The following is a 22,197-nucleotide window of genomic DNA, read 5'->3' as shown; positions in this document are numbered from 1 at the left end:
ATTAAATAAAAGCATGGCACGGAACAAAAATGAAATTTACTGATTTCTTTAGAGAATTGCCTTTAGAACATGAATTTGAGAATATCAGTATATGTTTTTATGTAGGTAACAAGGGATAATTAATCAAATTTAAGGGTTAGTCAGAAACCTATTAAAGTTAAGATGCCCAACAACTGTGTTTTAACAGCTAAGCATAATCCTACCTGAAACTTTAAGTCATAACCTACATCAAAGGTATATGTATTAATTACTAGAAGGCTACACTGATCCGTACTGATGTTACAACTGGCTGTAATATTAAGCAAAAGTAGAACATAGGAAGTGCACTTTATTAAGTGTTACATAACAGTAGATAGTTGGTTCTCAAATGCAAACTTAATACGTAAACTTTAATAATTGATGCAAGTATACAATAAATTCCCAATTGCAAAACATATATACTTTATCCGACTGCCATAATCAAAAGAGCAGGTTGTAAAATATTTATCACATAAATATTTTGATAAATATTTATAAATTTTGAGTTAAAATGATTATTACAGACTCCTTTTTCAATATACCAGAATAGAAAATCTTATAAAGTTAAACAAATGAAAATAGAATTATAACAAAAAAGAAAAGAGAATCTGTTACTAACAGCAATACATGAACACTGTCTTATTTTTAATACTTAACATCAAACAGATATGGGATATAGAATAACTACATTACAAAAACATAACTTACTCCAACTTGTCGTCCCGCTTTCAAATCCGATCTTTTTTTCTCTTCATCCTTCAAAGCAGCCTCTTTTTTTTCTTTCAATTTTCTTTTCTTCCATGCAATAAAAGTTTCCAAAGTAACCTTAGTAAATTTAGCAGAACCGAGTTGCGCTCTTTCTTTTTCAATAAGGTCTTCTAATGATATTTCATCTTTTTTCTCATCCTTTTTTCTATCCTGCATAAAAATTAAAAACATTAACATTATTACACCAGTACTTGTCAATTACACATCACCACATGTATTTTTTTGTTGCAAACTGCTGCACCACTTGTTGGTTAACAAGGGACCAAACATTTTCAAATTTTTTATTTTTTGACATCTACTATTAATTTTTATATTAAAGAAAGCATCAATCTTTTTCTAAAAAATAAATAAAAATAATGAATCTCTTGTTTAGTATCGAATTTGAAACTACAATTTAAATTGTTTACAGATCCAGTGTTTTAGGCAACTTTGGATTATTATACAAACAAACTGGACACAAGGAAGAAATTCCGTTTAATCACAATAGCTTTATTTTCAGAAATGCAGGGCTAAAACAACAGCTTACACTACCCTAGAAAATTATTTGACAATATACTAAAAAATAAAATAAAAAATGTCTTCATAAAAAAAGTGACAAACTTACCCTTTATTTGATACTAATTTCAAAAGATAAGAATTTAAAGAAATGAAAAGTAATTTTTTTTTGCACTTTTCCACAGGATGGATGTGATCTACATCAAAAATTTTTGTGGCCCATCGACTCAAAAAAATTGGTTACAAAAATTAATTTTATTTTATCAAGTACTTGTGTATTTATAAAATAGCTTCAAAAGAATTAACATATAAAACTGGAAATTAATCTTATCTAATCTCGTTTATCTATTATTCGTTATTTGTAAAATTCGTAATAAACTGCAGTAGTAAACAAAACTGAATTTAGTGAATACGTAACAGTTAAAGAATTTTTATGCCAAACAGGTGTATTTTAGTTTTATTCTCAAATAGAACTTTCAATAACCTAACTTTTTAAATAACTAGTAAAATTGTTAATTAATAAACATTACACAAAAAGGGACTGAAATAAGATGACATAAAAAAATAGTAAAAAGTTTCCATAATTCAAAAGTAGTGTATATTGTGATACACAATTTTGGCATAGAATAGCAATATAGGCCTACAAAACCAACATAAACATTTATATATTCAATTAAAATACTGTTTGTACTGAATTGTAGACCCTGCGTCACTAAAGGTTTCAATCAAATATTGATTGGTCTGGGGATGAAAAAAGTTGCAAGACCTCTGATATGTAATTTTTCATTTTAAAAATCTTCAGTTCATTTGGAAAAAACTTTACTATGGGACTGCCAAAGAAACTTTCTCTACAGACTAAAGAATGGATCATCAACATTGGTACATCTAAAAAAAATCATACAAAAAAATAAATAAATAGGGTCAAATAAAAAATCCCATTCTTTTTTGAACTCTATTAAAACATGGATTTTTTTAAAATTAACAAATGTTACAATGTTAAATGGCACAAAAATTGAAGGAAACGTACTATTAAGTTTCCAGATGATAACAAAAAACACACTATAAATTCTAAGCTAAATATCCTCACTTTAGCTCAAAAGAAAGTTTATGAAAATCTTCACAAAAAGTTTCATTGCCATAACTAAGTTTTGTAATACTTATTGATTTTTCATTCACCCACTATTGTTACTGTTAACAGACAAATGTAATTCATGTTTTTATTTTTTTTTATTTATAATGGTTAGTTGACATCCAATATATACTATTTTTTCTTTTTAAAAACCAAGATGAAAGTAATTTTTAGTCTTTTTATTTGGCTTATTTGGTACATGACTACTGCATCAATTTCTAAAATCTAGAAATATAACATTTCATGGACACCTAGAAATTATAAACCAAACAGTTTAAGTTAAGCATTCCTTGAACTATTCTGGATAGATGCTTTGTTTTAACTTCTATCCACACTATAAAATTGAGATCCTTAACATAATATCCAGCAATAATATATCACTACTGTGATATGAATAGGTCACTTTTTAAATAGTTTATCTAATATTTTTTAGTCAATAAACACTAAATAAAATTAAAAATCTATCATTAAATATAGTAAACAAATAAAATAAATTAGTAATGATACAAAATTAAAAAAAAAATATTATTAACAATCAAAATGCTAACCTTTTTAAGAACGAACCCTGGAGGCAAAGCGTGTCTATAAATACAAGATTCCCCGTTGGGACATTGCCAAAACCATCCATACTTGCTTTTCTCAACAGCATCCAAGAAATATTTGCAAATCTATATAAAAAATAAATATATAAAACTGTACTTTATTCATAGTAAAACTTTGCACAATAATTGACCTTGGAAACATAATTCAGAAAATAATTATATAATTTCACTTTTGATATTACTTGTGAGAGTGATTTTTTTTTAACAGTTGAATGGAAAGATTTGCAGAATTGTTCCTTAAATGTTGGACATTAATAAAGTAACTACAATTTCATTAAATGAAATAACAGTTTTTCATTCATGCAATCAAACAAATTAAAATTTATACCATTTATGGAGCCAGAGAATGAGAATTTTTTGTTATAAAAATACACAAGTCGACATTAGTACACAGTTTCTTTTTTATACTGAATTAGTTGACAATTGCTTATTCGACCGTATATGCACCATAAATGTTAATTTCATGTGTAAAACAAATCACAACATTTTTTACAACTATAAACATTAAAATGTTTCTGTACAGGAATTTTTAAATTAACTATGATCGTAAACACGATAACCGACAGCAAGTTTATGAATGCAATAGTACATTAATTATGTACCTAAGATACAAAATAAAAGCAAACAATTATGTTAACGCCACGAAGATCTGCGTATGAAAGACACATACTTGCAAATGTGTAAGATATGTATATGAAACTGAAAATATTTTAGATTTTATAGCCTGACCTTCACAACTATGAAAATAATAATGAAGAGTTGCAAACCGGGTAATGACCAGCAATGTTGCCATTTCATTTTGGTTAAAATTGGTCAAGGGGACACAGAGATTTGGACCGGCTTAATGGGTGGCATATCTCAACAAAATGTAATATCCTGTATTTAAATAAAGCACTTTCTGAAGGAATTTGACTTTTATTCAAACCCCTAAAAGGGGGATGAGGGCAAAAATTCCCTTTTATCTTTTTTGTTGTTTCTGGACTCAAAGTCACATTCTTGTACTAATTATTAGATTTCACCGTATTAGTATGCTAATTTGTCGTGTAACTTGGCAATTTCAATTAGAGATAGAAGATTATAAGTCTAATATTTTGCTTTTTTGTCAGTTGTTATTTTGTTTAATACCTACAGATGGGATTAATCAATTTCAATGAAATCTTGTACGATGACTTCTGAATACGGGTCATCAGTGCCAATTAATTTTGGTTACAATCGATTAAGGGGGCTGGGAAGATACAATCACTGCGGGTTCTGAACATCGTATTTTACTCAAGGGTCAAACCACATTTTTATGAAATTCTGCACTTGCAAATTCACATATGTTAATGTTTCACTTAATTTTCCTTCTTTGATAGTTATCCAACTTTTTGGCAGCTTTTTTAAATTGTTTTTAATAAAGTGTAAAATGAATGTAACATTTTTAATCTTGTTTAAATTTCTGTTGAGAATAATCTAATTAAATGAAAAGTTACATAAGTTAATACATAAATTATATTTACGTAAGTTGTAGACCTATCATTTTGCCTTTTAACTAATTCATCGCACTCATTTGTTTGGAAAATGTAGAGCAGCGATGATAAAAGCGATTTAAATCAAAATTTGATATTAACTAGAACTGTAATTTTTTTTCCCACTGGCCCTAATAATGCAAGCTATTCATAGGTTTTACTGGATTTTATAGTATGAAAATTACCCATAATTTCTTTGCGTAGCAATTTTTTTCATCCAGCAAGTTAGATTAACATACTAAGATTTTTCATATGCGATACCTGGATAAGCAGACAAAAGATACAAATAAAGAGATTAATGGGTTAACACAATAACATATAAACAAATTTAGATAGTGGGCTTTTGTAGGAAATGCAAACATAACAAGACGGAAAATACTTGTACAGAGATAGTACATTTTATCTAAATAGATAAATATATTTTATAAAATTATAAATAACAATTTATATTAATTATATATTTATTACATTAATTATATTAAATACTTATATTAATAATAAAATATTTATATTTTACAAAATAATATATCTTAATAAATTAAACAAAAAAAGATATGGCCTTCTATAAAATCTGACGTGTTTGTGATATTTACACAGGCCAGAACAAATCAAAATCATTCTGACTTAATACAGTAAATGATTAATCTATGGATCACTAAATATAAAATATATTACTGTTGTTTATCCGGTTAGAGGGCATTCATCAACCTAATGGCAGGATTTTTTATTCGATTGAGAAAAATATTCGTGTTAAATATTCAGATGTTATATCCAGTAAATCACAGCAGTTAGATATAATTAGATGCTTGTATTTATGATTGCAAAAAGGAAATTAAAGTATTAATTGCAAAAAGTATGAAGAAGTCTTGAAGAAATAATCAGGATGTAGAAACCATTAACATCTTGGCATTCTCAATTAGTCTTTCACAAGATTTATTTTATGACAAAAAATATATATACATCGACAATTTAAGAGAAACATTTTTATAAAAGTGGTGTTTCAAAAATTTTGTAAAAAAAATGTCAACAAACTAAACGTTTATCATGACATAATAGAAATCAATAATTTAGATATCGATAAAGAGAAAATTAAAAAAAATTAGGAAACTGTTATATAAACTGTGGTGAGGATCAGAAGCGATCAGAAAATTTTAATTATTTTCAATACAACTTCAATCAAACTGATCCTTTTGAGAAAGAAAATTATTATAGAAACTGTCAAAATGCACTTTCTACTGAAAAATTTTGCAAATTACAAGATACATAATTTTAGGCCTATCATAATCTTATTCGATTAAACAGATTTGAAGTTAAATAAATAGCAAGTAGATTACACATAACCTACATAGATTACACTGTAATTAATATATCATTCAACAAAATGAAAGTGAACAGATTTTATGTGATTTTTAATGGCCGTTACCTTGAAAAAGTCATTTTTTTAGTACGGTGTGATCTCCAGCAAAGATATGTTCTACGGAAATAATTCTTAGTTTCAAAAACAAGCTATGTCCACTTGAATTCAAATCCGGTCATCTCCAAATTTAAATCGACTGTTATTAATACACAAAATAGTAAATATAAATTAAAATGAACATTTCAATAAAAAGGAATGAATAGTGGAATGGCAAAAAAAGAAATTACGTGCAGTTATTGCAGGTTATTAGTCAATCACATTTGACTACTATTCACATTTCAAATCTTAAAATCCAAGAATCGTTCACACTAAATCACCGCTTCTTGAGATCAAGCAAACAACAGTATATACAAACAGCAATAGTATAATAGTATAAATATACAGTATATTTAAACATACAGATGACAAACGTGTTAGGAAAAGGAACTCGACCGGGTAACAAACACTTATACTTACAATATCAGTAGTAGGCATCTTCTTTTCCTTTTCACCGTGCTTTTTCTCAACTACCTCTTTTAATTTATTTTCATCCCAATTTTCCATAGTTTCTTCTTCACCATCATCACGCATATCTACATACATACTTCTCTTTTCTGCTTTCCTTTCTACTGCAAGATCGTGTGAAAATTTACACTTTGAACCTTTTGAGCACTGACCTTGTTTGAAAAACGCGCATATAACTGACTTTGGATCTGCACCTGAAAACAAATAAATAAAAAAAAATCTTTTAAATCAAAAATTAATCTATATTATTAATAGAGTAGGTATTTCACAAAGTAAAGTCAAGAGATAAAGCTCATAGTACACTGAGGTCATTCTTAGTTTTCTGCTTTTTAAACGGTTTTATTATAACTGTTTGAAGCATCTTAATAAATCATTAAGCTTCATATCATCATTAAATATTTATTATGTTTACATATATTTTCTGTCTAAATGTCATCTCTTGGAGCTTCCTCACAAAGTCAGCATAAATTTTTGAGGTAAAAAAATTGGCGGTCCAATCATTGTTTGGTACCAATAAGTATGAATTATGTAAACCATACTTAGAAAAGTAAATGCTGATGTATCCTTATGCTTGTGTTTATGAACGTGCAATCTTTATTAAAAAGAATATTTATTCATTCTTAAACAAAAAAATTATAATATTCATCCCTACCAAATAGGACAACAGGACTGTTTCAACTAACTCAATGCAATACTGTGGTTTATAATAACAAAGGGCTTATTATGCCTCTGTTGCCATTTTTAATAAATTACTGAAGAAATTAAACAATCTCCCCACCAATTTATTTAAAATCCAATTAAACATTTTCTTTTACACAAACAGTAAAATTTACTATGTCAATGAATTTTGTAATAATTAAAAAATCTTAAAAAACTGATTTATCTACAACCCATCCAACAGTTACAAAAATATATGTTCAAAATACTCGTAGTTTCAATAACATCTGAATTGTGAATTATTTTATAATAATTTTTTATAGTGTGTGAACAGATGGTGAGAAAGTACTTTGAAGGAGACAAGACCAATAATCTGTAAAATTAATAATAAAAAAAAAAAAAAAAATTAAGTTCAATTATTTTCTGAACAGACCTTGTACAATGGTATATAAAAAAATTTTATATAAACCAAAGAAATTATCTATTTTTAACTGATTTTACAGCAGAGAAGTAAAAAACAAATTGCAAAATTCTTTAACACGTACTGTTTAATAGTTACGATACTGTACATACCATAAAGACAAAAAAATAATGATAGAAACTAAATATTTTTTTAACTTTAATTAAATTATATTTTATTCAACTACATCAACTTAGTTATGCTATGAAAAAAGATAATGTTAACATATCCTAAATATGGTAACATTTTCTTATTTTTTCCTTCTATGTGAAGTCAGATCTTTTTGCTTATAAAACAGCAGTAGTCACCCATCACTGCTAGGTCCAGCAGCAATTGCTATCTGGTCTCCAAGGTTCCAATATCCCGGTATAATTTCTATCTTTGTTCATTGCTAACTGCATCATGGTTTCTTTCCCAGAAATAAATTAACATAATATAAATGTTAAATGTAGAAAATCTTTTTTTAGCAACATTTGATGTCCCACAGCTTCTTTCTTTTTCTGTTTAGTCTACGGAACCACCGTAAGGTATTAGAGGATGAATGAGAATGATATGTACGAATGTAATCTTGTACAGCCTCAGGTAGACCATTCCTGAGATGTATGGTTAATTGAAATCCATCCACCAAAGAACACTGGTATCCATGATCTAGTATTTAAATCCATATAAAAGTAACTCCCTTTACTAGGATTTGAACCTTAGAACTCTCAACTTTAAAATCAGCTGATTTGCGATGATGAGTTTACCACTAGAGCAACCCGGTGGGTTGATATCCCACAGCTTAGCAATATTTAGAAGTTTTTTACTAAGATTTCATAGTTTTCTTGTTTTGTTTTTTTTTTTTGTTGCCTAAAAATCTTTTACCACCTTTAAAAATTATTTCCATATGGTACTTTAAGGTGGATGTTTTTATTCAAAAGAGAGGTCACAAATAACTTTTCCAATTTTGGACTTCATAAATATATACCTTCTTTGGTTTCATTTAATTATGAAAAATTTCTCTTTTGAATATTTGAAGTCTTCACCTCACATTTTTCATCAATTCAAACTCGAGGAATCTTCTCGAATCAACAAGAGGAATGTACAAGAAATTTTGATCACCTAGTTTAAAAAAAGGTCTCTGGCCAATTTTTCTTTTACAAAATATGCTATATTGCTCTGCTATTTCAAAAACAACAATACTTTGTGAATCCAATTTAAAGACGCATTATTACAGCTATGACCTTCAAATTCTAACAAACTTGCCGATTAAATTGTTTGTACTTAATTGCATTCAGAATGGCAACTCCATTATCATATGTTTCTTTCACTGAAACTGAATAAGCTACTGGTATAAATAGCTTCTCATTTCCACTGTGAAGTAAAACTACTTATACATTATATTTAGATGAATCAATAAAATAGTGACATTCTATAGGTTTACGATCTATTCCTAGTTAAGTCATTACTCCATCAACGTCAAAATATATACAAAAAGACTAATCTTCATATTATTCCATTTTAAGAACAACATTTCTTTGTTTGAAGGAATGCTTGTTCTAACAGATTTCACTCTTGCAGTTTTCAGCCAAGAAGTTTGGTATGAACTTGATATTTTGATAAGTCAGTCATGTACCAAAGCATTTCACTAGGTATTTGGGGAGTGTAACTCTGCTTCATAAAACAAAAGCATCAGTCATTAATATGACTGGTACGCTTACATCAGACCATAGGGATAGCTAATCAATTGCAAGAGCTTCTGTTGCCTTTCATCTACTGTAGTAGAATCGCATTACAACTTACATAAAAAACATATGGAACCCGGTTTTTATCTTGATCTCCAATTTTACAACCGTAATACATGAAGTAGACTTTTTTGTTACAGATCTATCTTTAAACTCTAATGCAAAATGTCCAGAAACACAGTAACTTATCTGATGGATTTTTTCATAATATATGGTAAAAAATTTGTTATTTTTAAAGAAAACTGCACTAAAAAAAAAACACAACCAAATCAAGGATTGGTTCTCTCTAATGGGAATGAACACAGACAATTCCAGTAACCAAATTTTTTTTCCACTCTTATAACAAAGTTTTTGTGTTCTTTTTTTTAGCGTGACAATAAAGAACATATAGTTAAAATTTAATTAACTACTCAATAATAAATAAAGTTTATAATTTTATTTAAGCTCAGGAACACACAAATCACTTCTTTTATAGGCCAAAAATGATACTAATACATTTTCCTTAAAATTAATAATCTGTCAATAAAAGAGGCATGTTCAAACAGTAACTACCGTGCCAATAACCTTCAAAGTAATCATTGCTCTATGCACGTACACTGCTGTTCCTCATTTATTATTAGCTCTTCACCGATTCCATTACAAACAATGCAGTGACTGTCTAAAATTTGCCTTGAGCATTTAAAATGTTTAAAACAAGTGAAGGATCATGAATTACTTATTTAACAACAATAAAAAGGCTAACAGATTGCTCCATATAATAAATAACCTTATTGACATTCAGTTATTTTTCAGCCTAATTAAATTACAACTAAATAAAATTAAACTAAACTAGATATAAAACTAAGAATACAGACCGGTTTTAATTATTCATTTGCGACGGCTAGTAAGCGATTGTTGACACAATTTTACAACATGAGATAAACTATCATTAAACATATCAACAGTCAGATCTAATCTATTAGCAAGAGACAAAACCCACAAGAGGTACAACAGAGAATGATGGACCATATTAGTTCTTGGAACAATGAACAACATATCGGGTCTAGGTCTATTTGGAGGCACAAAGAAACAAATATGTTCTACTAGTCGGAAGTTCCACTGAGCGATTCTTAAATTTATAAAAAATTATCAATGAGGCGATTTCTCACCTTACTTCTAAGGATTTGATGTTAAATATTTCTCTCAGATTCTGAGTGTGATATACCGCAGGACAAAACTTATTGAATTTCTTGTAAAATAAGAATCTTAGAAATGTATTCTGCATAATCTCAGTTGAATCCACATACTTCTGTTTGAATGGAGTCCAGATAACAGTTCCATATTCTGATCTGCTCTGTACAAAAGTGTAAAATAATTTTACTATTGGGATATTCATAAATAGTTTTGTACCCCAAATTACAAAATCAAGTAATTTATCGGCAGTATTGATTAGGGAGTCAATCTGTTGTGAATAAGTCAATGTAGAGTCCAGTAATATTCCAAGTTCTTTCATCACAAATACCCTTACCAAATTTGTATCATTTACAGAGTAATTATAAATCTGCTATTTTAATTTCCCGGTGAATATTATTTATTTACACTTCTTAATATTTAATTCAAGACCATTTTTATGACTCCATCTTAAAATCATATCAAGATCCTGCTGGAGCAGAATGCAATCATCATTAGACAGGATCGAGTGATAAATTTTAATATCATCTGCATACATTCTACATCTTGAATATCTGAGGCAGTTGGGCAGGTCGCTGATTGATAATAAAAAGTACAAGAGGCCCTAGGTTACTTCCTTGGGAACTCCCTAAGTATTACAAAACATATCTGACTACAGCCTCCAAATAATACAAAATTTCTAAGTGTTAAGTACCAAAAGATTTTATAAGATTAATGTGAAACCAAAAATAATACATTGTTTTTAATAATGAGTAATTGACACTGTTGAATGCCTTTTTATAGTTATGGTAGATTGCATCCACATAAGATCCACAATCCAAATAATAAGATATATCAGATGAAAATGTGACAAGATTAGTTGAGAGTGGAAGCCGTGTTGAGAAACTGAAATTCAATATTTTACACGGTCAAATAATTTTTCATAAATGATAAGACTGAAATATTTTCGCCGAACAATTATAGATATTGGTCTTATATTAATGTCACTTAATTTATATACGGGAGTAATTCTAGTTAGTTCCCATTTAGCTGGAAATTCGCTTTGCTTCAATGACCGATAAAATTTAATCTAAAGAATGACAAAGAATACTTGCACATCCTTTAATTACGTAAGGCGGAATATTATTGGATCCACAAGATCTTTTGGGTTTAAGATGATAGCCTTATTTTCTTCAAGTGTAATGTACTTCACTTCAAGAGTATCAATAACGCAACATCCATCTAAAGAACAGACATCAATTTCATCATTCTCAGAGTTATCAAAACAATAAGGTGAAGCTAAAATGTTTAACAGTGAATATTAATTATATTGTTATATCTTTTTTCTATGGCGTTTGCCACGTTTTGTTATACGATAAATTATCTCTTTTAAATTAATCAACTCTTTTTAAACAATCTGTGCAATTATTAACAGGTTATGGGCTCAGTATTATGTTGATAACAATATTTTTTTGTTATTGTGAAAAATAAAAGAGTAAAGTCTGTTTACTTGAAACTTTGTGAAAGTTGTTAAGTGGGAATAGGTTACATATATATTGGGCCTTAGTGCAAATAAATATTAAAGGTTAATCTTGCTACCAGTAACAGTTATGGATAAAGGAGAGCTTTTGAGAATTAGCAAATTACAAGATACTGAAAATTGGAATTTATGGAAATTTCAGATGGTGATTATGCTGAAAGCACATAACACGTGTACCAATCAACTACGTGAGTCTGAAGATCTTACTGATTTGGCAACAAATGAACAAAGAGAACAATATGTTGAAAAGGTAAAAGTTTTTGAGTTAGCTGATAGTCGAGCACAAAGAATGATAACAACTACAATTTCGAAGAAAATTAAGATACAATTAATGAATTGTCAAACCGCAAAAGAAATGTGGGATAAATTATTATCTGTATATGAAGAGAAAACCGAAACAAATTTACATATTTTGCATTTGAAATGGCACAGTTTAGTTAAAAAAATCCAACATATATGTATACTTGTATCTCATAATTCAAGACATAGCTCATGATTTGAAGGTTACAGGAGATAATGTAGATGAAAAGTCGATTATTTCAAAAATTCTACTGACACTGCCGAAAAAGTATAACCATTTCTATAGCGCATGGGAGTCAACCAGTAGCTCTGATCGTACAGTGTCGAATCTAATTTCAAGGTTAATAACTGAAGAATCTAGAGTTGATGATGATAATAAACAATAAAATTAACTATAACCTCAAAAGCATTTAAAGGAACGGCTGACCAAATAAAAAAAAAAATCTAAAAAACCTGGAAATTGTCATGTTTGTAAAAAGCCAGGACATTGGACACGTGAATGCTGGTTTATCAAAGATAATAAAAAGCATAATAATAACAATTCTAGTAGTAAACACTGTAGTGTCAGTAATGAGATTAATGTACATGGTACAGGATATACCAATCTTTAGCAATTGTTTTACATGTTAGTAAATATACGAATAATTGGTATCAAGACTCAGGAGCCACTGATTACATGACTAATAGAAAAGACTGGTTTATTAACTATTGCCCACTGGATCCATTTATTGAGCTTCAAGTTGGCAAAGGTACATATATAAAAGACTATAGAGAAAGTGACATCAACATTCATGCTTATAATGGTGAAAAGTGGTGTACTAATAATCTTGTGTGCACACCATATCATATCTACCAGATTTAAAATATAACCTGTTTTCTACTGGAGTGGCAACAGATCAAGGTCTCATAGAATCGTCAAATAAGTTTGTAAGCAAATTCACAAAGAATGGAAGCATCATTGCTATGGGTAAGATTAACAAATTTTTATCATGCAGTTTAAAGTTCTGATACCGAGCGATTGTCCAAATGTAAACAACAATTAATGTCACATTGGTGCTAATGCTTATGTCGCTGATATGTTGCTTGGCATCAAAAATTTGTTCATCAAAATTATACTACTGTAAATTAAATTCTTGTTTATTTTAATGTAAAAACTGCAGATGAAGAAAAACTTTGTGATGCATGTACCACTGGAGAGACTCACTTTTCCAAAAATTGAATCTACTGCCAGTAGGATGGGTGAGATTGTTCATGCTGACCTGTGTGATACAATTCAAGAAAAATCCATGTGAGGTGCCAGATATATATTACTACTAAAGAATGATTATTCCCACTTTAGAAAAGCGTGTTTTCTGGCTAATAAGTATGAAGTTAATAAATAGAATTTGTTAAAACGGCAGAAAAACATTTCCCTGAAGGCATAAAGTATTTCAGAACTGACAATAACCTCAAATTAGTAAATAATGAAGTTTCAATGATCTTGAAGAAGAAACATGTTCTTCAATGTCAACGCACAGTGACTCACTGCCCAGAGCAAAACGGATCTGCAGAATGAGAGAATAGAACCATCATTGAAGAAGCTCATACAATTCTACTTGAAAGGAAATTCAAACTGCGTTTTTGGGCAGAAGCTGTGAACCGAGTTGTATACATATTGAATGCCAATAGCTCAAGATGTCAAAAGGTTTCACACCTTTTGAAATCTGTCATGGACGAAGGGCAGCGATAAATCTACATATTTTTGGTGAAGAAATTTATATTTACATTCCAAAAATCAGAAGAAGAAAAATGGATCTGAAATAAGAATATGGATATTAGGTTATGACAAAAATCAAAAGGGTTACAGAATCTGGTTTCCAGAATCAGATAAAGTTTTTGTTAGATGAGATGTGATTTTTACAAAAGAGAACTAGACCGATGAAAAATGACAAAGAAAGTAATAAAACTATTAAATTTTATATTTACCGGATGAGAATAATGAAAATATCTCAGTAATTCTGCTGTATCCGCGGCAATTATAAATGGAGATGGCTATCTACCTGATGAAAAAGAAAAAGATGATGAAAACGAAACAATAGAACAGCAGCAGCATTGGAAAATAATAATGAAACTGTAATTAATCAAGAAATGAATCCAAGAAGGCCAAATGAATCTCATCAAGCCACCGAAATGGTTTCAAAATGTCATTCTTGAAGCTGAAGGTTGGAAACCAATGAATTATCAAGAAGCCACAAATGATAATAATATATCTGAGAAAGATAAGCCATGCAAGATGAAATGGATTCAATACAGAAAAAAAAGTTTGGAAACTTATACAGCCACCCAAGGGAGTTAATATATCAGGCGACTGTTGGGTGTATAAGATCGGAAAGATAGTGAAAACAATATTTTACAATACAAAGCACGACCAGTCATAAATGGCTATGATCAAAAGACAGTTATCAGATAGTTAATACGTGTTGCACTAAACATAGCAGCTCAAGAAAATCTCTTGATTAGACAATTTGACATCAAAACTGCATTTTTTAATGGGAAAATTGAAGAGAATATATACATGGCTCAGTCAAAGGGATTCTCAGATAATTCTGATCAAGTCTGCAAGTTTTTATGTAATTTATATGGACTCAAACAAACATCCCGAAATTGTAATAAAAAATTTACCAAAACAGTTCAAGACTCACAAACGCTGACCCATGTATATTTACTACACATTTGATAAAGATAGAATCATTGTTGCAATACATGTCGACGATAGTCTACTATTAGCTAAAAACCAAAGATACGCCAAGAATTTGAAGTATTAAAGATCATTCAGGTACGTATTACTTATTACAAATTCAAAAAAAAAGGAATGGTACTAACTCGCTTCGTCAAGCTATGTATGCTAATAAAGTTCTAGATAAATTTAATATGCATAATGTCAACTCACTATATATAGCTGCAGAACCAAATCATGAGATGAATGCCAATGTACATTTAAATCAAGAAAAAATGGAGAACGTGCCATATAGAGAAGTAACTGGTTGTTTGCTTTACCTATCAAATGGTACAAGTTTAGACATATCTTTTGCCATCAACAAAGCAAGTTGCTATAAGGAAAACCCCACCAAAATTCATTGGAATGCTGTAAAAAGTATACTCAAGTATGTTAAAGGTACTGTGAACTACGGTTTAAAATTCAAAAAGGGAAGCAATCCAAGCTTAAAAGCATTATTTAGTAATGCTGATTTTGCTGGTGAAGCTGACTAGAAACTCAACATCTGGATATTTGTTAAAGCTACGATCAAATGTGCTTACTAGGCATTCTCAGCATTAATCTACAGTTGCTCTATCAACATCAGATGCTGAATATATTTTAGCAACTAAAACTGTCAAAAAAAGTGTTTAGATACATCAACTGCTAATAGACCTGCATTTTACACATCTCAATATCACACTTTATACAGACATTATGAGTGCAACTGTAATCATCAAAGGCAACAGATATCATAAATACACAAATAAAGTTTTATCATATCAGAGAGAAATACATAGAAAAGATATTGAAGTTAGAATATATCAACTCAAAATACCAGCTTGCTCACATACTGACCAAGTCCCTTACCCAGACCAGTGAAAAGATAGATTTTTAAAGTGACATTCAAGAGAATAATCTGTTTATTTTCTTTAAAAATAATACAAATGTTTATTTATTTATATTATAATGAGAAAGTTTAAAATAACTTGTATAAACAGAGAGAGAGTATTGAATATTAATTATATTATTGTGTTTATAATAATGTTATATCCTTAAAAAAAATAAAAATATAAATTATGTTTTAGTATAACTGAAATGATAGATGTCAGTTAGTTATAAAAATGGGTTGCAAACATTTGTTACAGCTTTTTTTTTTCCATTGTTTTATGTGGCACTGTTATACTTTTTTCTTTGGCGTTTGCTACATTTTGTTATACAATAAATTGTCTCTTTTGAGTTACAAAATCATTTTAAACAATCTGCACAATTATTAACAAAAAAAAAAATGAGCTAATATGCTTGAGTTACATCATTGTCAGCGATCTTGATATCATCACATACATAGTTTACTAGTCAGCATTGCTTCATTCTTTTATTATTCACACAATTCCAAAATAGTTTAATATTAACTCCTATTTCTTACCTCTGTATATTAGTTAAATACAAATGGTACGTGACCATTATTTCTTACTTAACACAAGCTCTTACTTCCTGAAACTTATTTAAATAAATAAACTGATATTCTCTTCTTATGTGCTAATTTATTCTTTAATGTGATTTTCTGAATAATATCTCTAATAAACCAACAGGAATATTTGGATTTAGTCACTCTTTTTACAGTGGCTATAATGAAAGCAAACGCCCAATAATAAATCAGATCATAGAAACAATCAACTGCCTCATCCACATTTGTGTAATAGTACAAAGACTGTCAATCCAATCCAGATAATACCTTATAAAACTTATAAAAATTACCTTTCTTAAATTAAAATAATCAAAAATAATTGGTCTATGCATAGATAATTGGGGACTCTTCACATGGAAAGTGATAGCTGGATGAAAAATATTCTCCATTACCAATGGAGTAGATAGATTCACGTTCAATTTTCAAGTAGATCTAAAATATTTCCATGAACATTCATAATTGAATTATAAGATTTCAAACCAAAAAATAACATAAAATTACTGAGTCGTTTACCTTTATTAGAACCTGCACAAAAATTATAGTTATGACCTATTACTTCAGTCAGATTAAAACTCCAAATATAACATTACCTTCATTCAATAATCGAAAATCATTTTCTAATATATCTATAATTTAATTATGACTTAGTAGAGCAGATGGATGAATATAAATAGCTACAAAGTTAATATTGTTTGTTTTCATTTCCAAACGTACTTTTATTTCCCAACACGTTCAACTTTATCGTCAACAGTGAACCAATTAATGAGGCCTTGAATTTAGATAGATAAGCAATCAAGACTATGTCTCCATGTGACATACCCGTGGCCGTTTGGTTTCTACAACAACGATAAACACAATATCTATCATCAAACAGTTCATTATTATTAAAGTTAGAATTCAAGCAGGTCTCAGTCAAAATGATTACATCATAATTAACAGAATAAAGTGAAACAACAAATAAGTCTAATTTAGTTTGAAATCCACGAATGTCCTGACAATAAATTGAAAGATTAAAATTATTGATACTTCTGTTACAAGATTACACTAAAACTACATAACTGTGATACAACAAAGTTACTTGTGATCTCCAGAAACATTAATACACTTAACAAAATAAAAATCAACAGCACATTTTTCATAAATTATTCACTAGATATTACCAGAGCCTTCTCTCTTTCATCTTTTCTAAATTAAAGTTTCCTGATCTATCCATCCATAAATTTATATCCTTTTTCTTGTTTAATCTGCCTACAACTTAGTGAATAAAATTCAACAAGCCTGCGACAAAGATTAATTAATGTATATTGGAACAGAACTTCTATGCAACAGATTTTCTTTATCAAGCCTCCTAACAAATCAAGCAATAATAACTGATGAAGGGTCGATGATTATTTTGTTTTTTAAGCAGGTAGCATATATCTATCTATTATATCTTCCTTGATGTTCATATCCAAACCTTTTCCCACCTCTATTACCATTTGTAAGATCTTCTTACCCAGTTTATCAGAATCACAAAATATCTAAATTGTGTTCTTCCTGGAGTACTGTTCACAATTTTCAAGTTTCGCCTGCAGATATGCGACTTCTTTCTTGAAGGTTAAATTTTAGCACACAGACTTTTGATAATTTCATTTTACTGCTAATTATTTTTTACCGATTGTTCAAAACTTTATTATTGTCATCCATTTTATTATGACACTTCTTAGGAGAGAAGCACCCAAATACTGCTCCATTTTCTGTTGAGACCCAAACAGTCTTCCTTCAAGTTCATTAAGGAATTGTTTAATTGTTTCAGAGTCTTATCATTTTTGATGAGTAAGCATCACAAACTGCAGTTTCTGATTCAGATACTGATTTGGAGCAGTTGGGGCTATAACTGGCCTTAAGATCATGTTTGCACTCGCTACAAAACCAAGGCCCTTCTTCCGGATATACAAATTTTACATCCTTATCAGAGAGCAAAACACTTTTTGAATGATAATAATGTTCACCGATTTCACATTGAACTTTTATCATTAAAATTGTAATTAACCGACTTTAAACACTTGCAATTATTCATTATTTAACTTGAACTGTATGCTCTATGACTGCTATTAACCAGAAGCTCGCTTATACCATGTCCACGCATATCAACTGCTCAGTATGAAATATGGTCTGTTATTCAGCTTTTAAACACAAGAAATGTGATACCTGCTGAAATTCTCGGCAATTAGTGAAGTTTATGGTGAATTTGTAATGAAGAGCGATTGAATGGTAATAATCTGTGTTAGACAGTTCAATTATTATCAACAGGTCTCCAACTTCTAAGCCTCACCATGCACTTTCATTTGTCCTTCATTAAAATTATCAAACGTAAATGAATAGTACAGCAAACTTATACTCATTTTTAATCTGCATTGATAATTGTTATTTTCTGATTAAAATCGTAAATGCATGTTTTTAGTTAAAACAAAAAGTTACAATTTTTTATGTCAAAAATGATTCTTAATTTATTCGTCTTCTAAAACCAAAATAAATAGTCTGATTAGGATAAAAAATTAATAGAATTTAAATTGCACATTTTCAATTGCTTATATATAATAAAATACATTTAGCTATATTTATAAAACGGCTACTACTAATTCTCTAAAAAAAAAACTTTTCCTCTGCAACCAGAGTTCCAAAAACCGTATGTCATAGCATACGGTTAGCATTTTCATCTTAGTGCAACCTCAGTAATTTCTTAAAAGTAAATTGTATTTTAAAAGTTTATAACAATTTTTATCTCAATCTGATTAAGATTCATGATGAATCAAATTCTCATGAAGATTCTCCTTCTCAGCTTCAGGCATTCATAGATTTCATAATACGACATAATTCTGAACAAAGTGTACCATAATAGTTTGTAGAATTAGAGGGGATAATTTGTTACTAGTACAGACAAGACCATTCATACATTGACATCATCACTAATCTCAAGTATTAGTAACAGTGAAAAAAAATAATGATATCAAAAGTGGAGAAATAGTTGACAGTAATTATCAAGAAATATGAAATCATTATGGAATTAACAGTATCATGGACCCATCTAAAAGTAAAACACCTTATATTAAAGTACTGCGTAAGTGCACAAGTGTACACAAGGTACCTTTTTCAACTTTCTGTACAGGTCTAAAAAGCATGGCCATTTCTTTTTGTTCTTTAATCTTGTTGTCCTTATCCTTTTTTGGTTCATCTTGTACTTTTCTCTGAGGTATACCACCCGATTTAACTTGCTTTTCGACCTGCTGAATAAACCTCTGCTGCTTAGCACCCTTCTTATTTTTCAATCCAAAAGTCTTATCCTAAAAGAAAGAAAAGATTATTACTTAAACAATAATTAAGACATGTTTATTTATTTTATCTTTAAAATATCAAGTACATCATATTATCAATAGGCTGGAATACATAAGTAAAGCAATTTAGAAAATTATTTTTTTTCCCTTTTTTCTTAACGCAAAATGTTTGTTTTTGGTTGAGCGATTGGTATTTTTATTATTATACAAATGATGAAACTAAATTAAAATAACAAACACTTTAAAAATACATGAAGAAAATATTTATTTAAAACTAATTATACTAAAAAAAATATTTCACCCTTTGATAAAATAATCAACAAAATATAACCGCGGAAAAGATTCAGAAATGTGATTAAAAAAACACAAGGATTGCCAGGAGTAAACGTTTAATAGCTTTAATATTCTTCTTGTAGAAGAAATAAAATTAATATTGACAAGAATTTTAAGAATAAATATTAGCTCGAGTACAGGGGGGAATAGATACAAATGGTATTAGTACAAATGACTATTGGATAAATATGAAAGGTAATACAAAGAGCACTAGTAAATTTTACAATATGATGGAACAGATTAACACAGGCAGTAACAAGTTAGTGTGCGACAGGTCTCAACCTGCACTGTAATCGCTCTAGTCACAAATTCAATGTTATTTGCTTTTTAGCTCTGTTAGAGAAAAGAGGAAATGATATCACTGTGGTTGAAAACTAAATACCAAGAAAATTTGCACTCTGGTTAAGTGTTGATCAGTTTTTAGAGGAATGACTGTGCTTGGATAGCATTGTCTTCATTGAACAATAAAATTTAGGCGGTACCAACGGGTTTAAAAGAGGAAATTTTGGTCTTGAGGTTGCTTCAAGTTCAAGTTTATCTATGACTGAGAGAAAATGACTGTAGTTTGAAAAATGCTTCGAGACAGATAGGCGTATTAACTACCACCAAATAGAGGTTTCTTGAGCATTAATGCACCAGCAGTTTGTGCTATTCTGTGAGATCACCTTCAAGTTAGAGGCTTTGTACTCTTTAGGTGCAACATGACTTGACTGACGATCAGATGGCACATCATGTTTCATGGTAACATATGAAATGCTGAAAAAATTAGACAATGGGAAACCTCCTAAGTGAACAGTATTGTGAAAGGTGTCAAAACTTGGCTGTACTATTATGATGTTCTGACCAAGGCCCAGAACAAAGTGTGGGTGTTTGAAAATGAGGAGACCCCTGCTGGTTATTCAGAAATCCAGAACAGTGAAGAAGAGAATAGTGAGAGACTCTAAAACTATTCCCTCATTTTTAGGGAACTAAAACTAGGTGAAACTTAGTAAGTTTAGTGACTCTAAAACTGCTCTATCACTTCTATTGAGAGATTGTTCTACTGTTCTAAAATAATACTTTTGGAGTAAGTTGCGTTAGAAACGCAAAAGACAGTTACAGGGAAGTAATATACCAAGGAATGCCTGCCTAAAGTTGTTGAAGCTCTCAAGAAGCTGTGGTCCAAATTCAAGGATAGACACATGGTTTCTTAACCATGATAACACTCCAGCGCACCACTTTAATGTTTTGCTCTTGAGTATTTGAAAAGCACTGGAATAAACTGTTAGAACAACTTTCCTACAGTCCTGACTTTATACTGTTCCTTCAAGTGAAGAACAGACTAAAAGGGGGGCATTTTTATGAGCAATGATTACTGTAATACTACAATGTACAATGTAATACTGCAATGTCTTGCATGCTTGGACAATGAGTGTATCCAGTTCTCTGACAAAACAAGACAGGGTTTCTTTGAAGACCGTTTAAAAGAACGGAGAAGTGTATAATGTGTGGTGGAAATTATTTTGAAAGAGTATAACAAATGAAGTCATACTGCAAAACTTTTCTAGTACCCTTTGTATAAAAACAACTGAAAAAGAAACAATTAGATTAATTAAGGAAAAAGAATATAAAGATCAATGGTTACCTGAATGATGACTGGAAAATGAAAACCAGATGACATTATAAGACCACGATGATGAGAAAAAGATACTGTAGATTAAAAATAAGTCAAATATAATGCAGAGGAAAAAAGGCTTACAGACAGGCTTCACAAATTTTCATGAAAAATTTTGATAAGAAAAAGGACAGTATGAACTGATTTATATTAAAAAAAAAAAAAAAAAATGTAAAAACAGTAACGTGGTAAAGATAATAAGAGAAAATTCTTAAAGGATAGTAAAAATACCTAAAGGAGTTAATTACACCAGCTCAGTTGAAATCCACATGCATTCATCCAGAAAATCAGGATAAAATGGAAAAGATGATGTAGTAGCATCTTAAAACTTAAAAATTATATAAACAATAAAGGGTGGAAAAACTGTGTGGATAGAAGAGCTAATAGAAGTGATTAAATTTTTTAATGAATTAATATTACAAA

General features: G+C 29.5%; 1 protein-coding gene across 1 annotated transcript in view; it reads right to left on the bottom strand.

Moving 5' to 3' along the window:
* Window positions 1–22,197, bottom strand: part of LOC142326466 (zinc finger CCCH domain-containing protein 15 homolog) — a 37,344-nt gene that overhangs the window by 13,280 nt on the left and 1,867 nt on the right. Inside the window, exons 2-5 of the mRNA XM_075369028.1 lie at window positions 19,601–19,796; window positions 6,394–6,635; window positions 2,959–3,078; window positions 727–936 (exon numbers count right to left, since the gene is read on the bottom strand). Coding sequence (XP_075225143.1) covers window positions 727–936; window positions 2,959–3,078; window positions 6,394–6,635; window positions 19,601–19,796 — 768 coding nt within the window. The remainder of the gene's footprint in view (window positions 1–726; window positions 937–2,958; window positions 3,079–6,393; window positions 6,636–19,600; window positions 19,797–22,197) is intronic.

Source organism: Lycorma delicatula, chromosome 6 (genome assembly GCF_047948215.1).
Source record: "Lycorma delicatula isolate Av1 chromosome 6, ASM4794821v1, whole genome shotgun sequence".
Taxonomy (NCBI): domain Eukaryota; kingdom Metazoa; phylum Arthropoda; class Insecta; order Hemiptera; family Fulgoridae; genus Lycorma; species Lycorma delicatula.
This window is presented reverse-complemented; position numbering and strand designations above follow the sequence as displayed.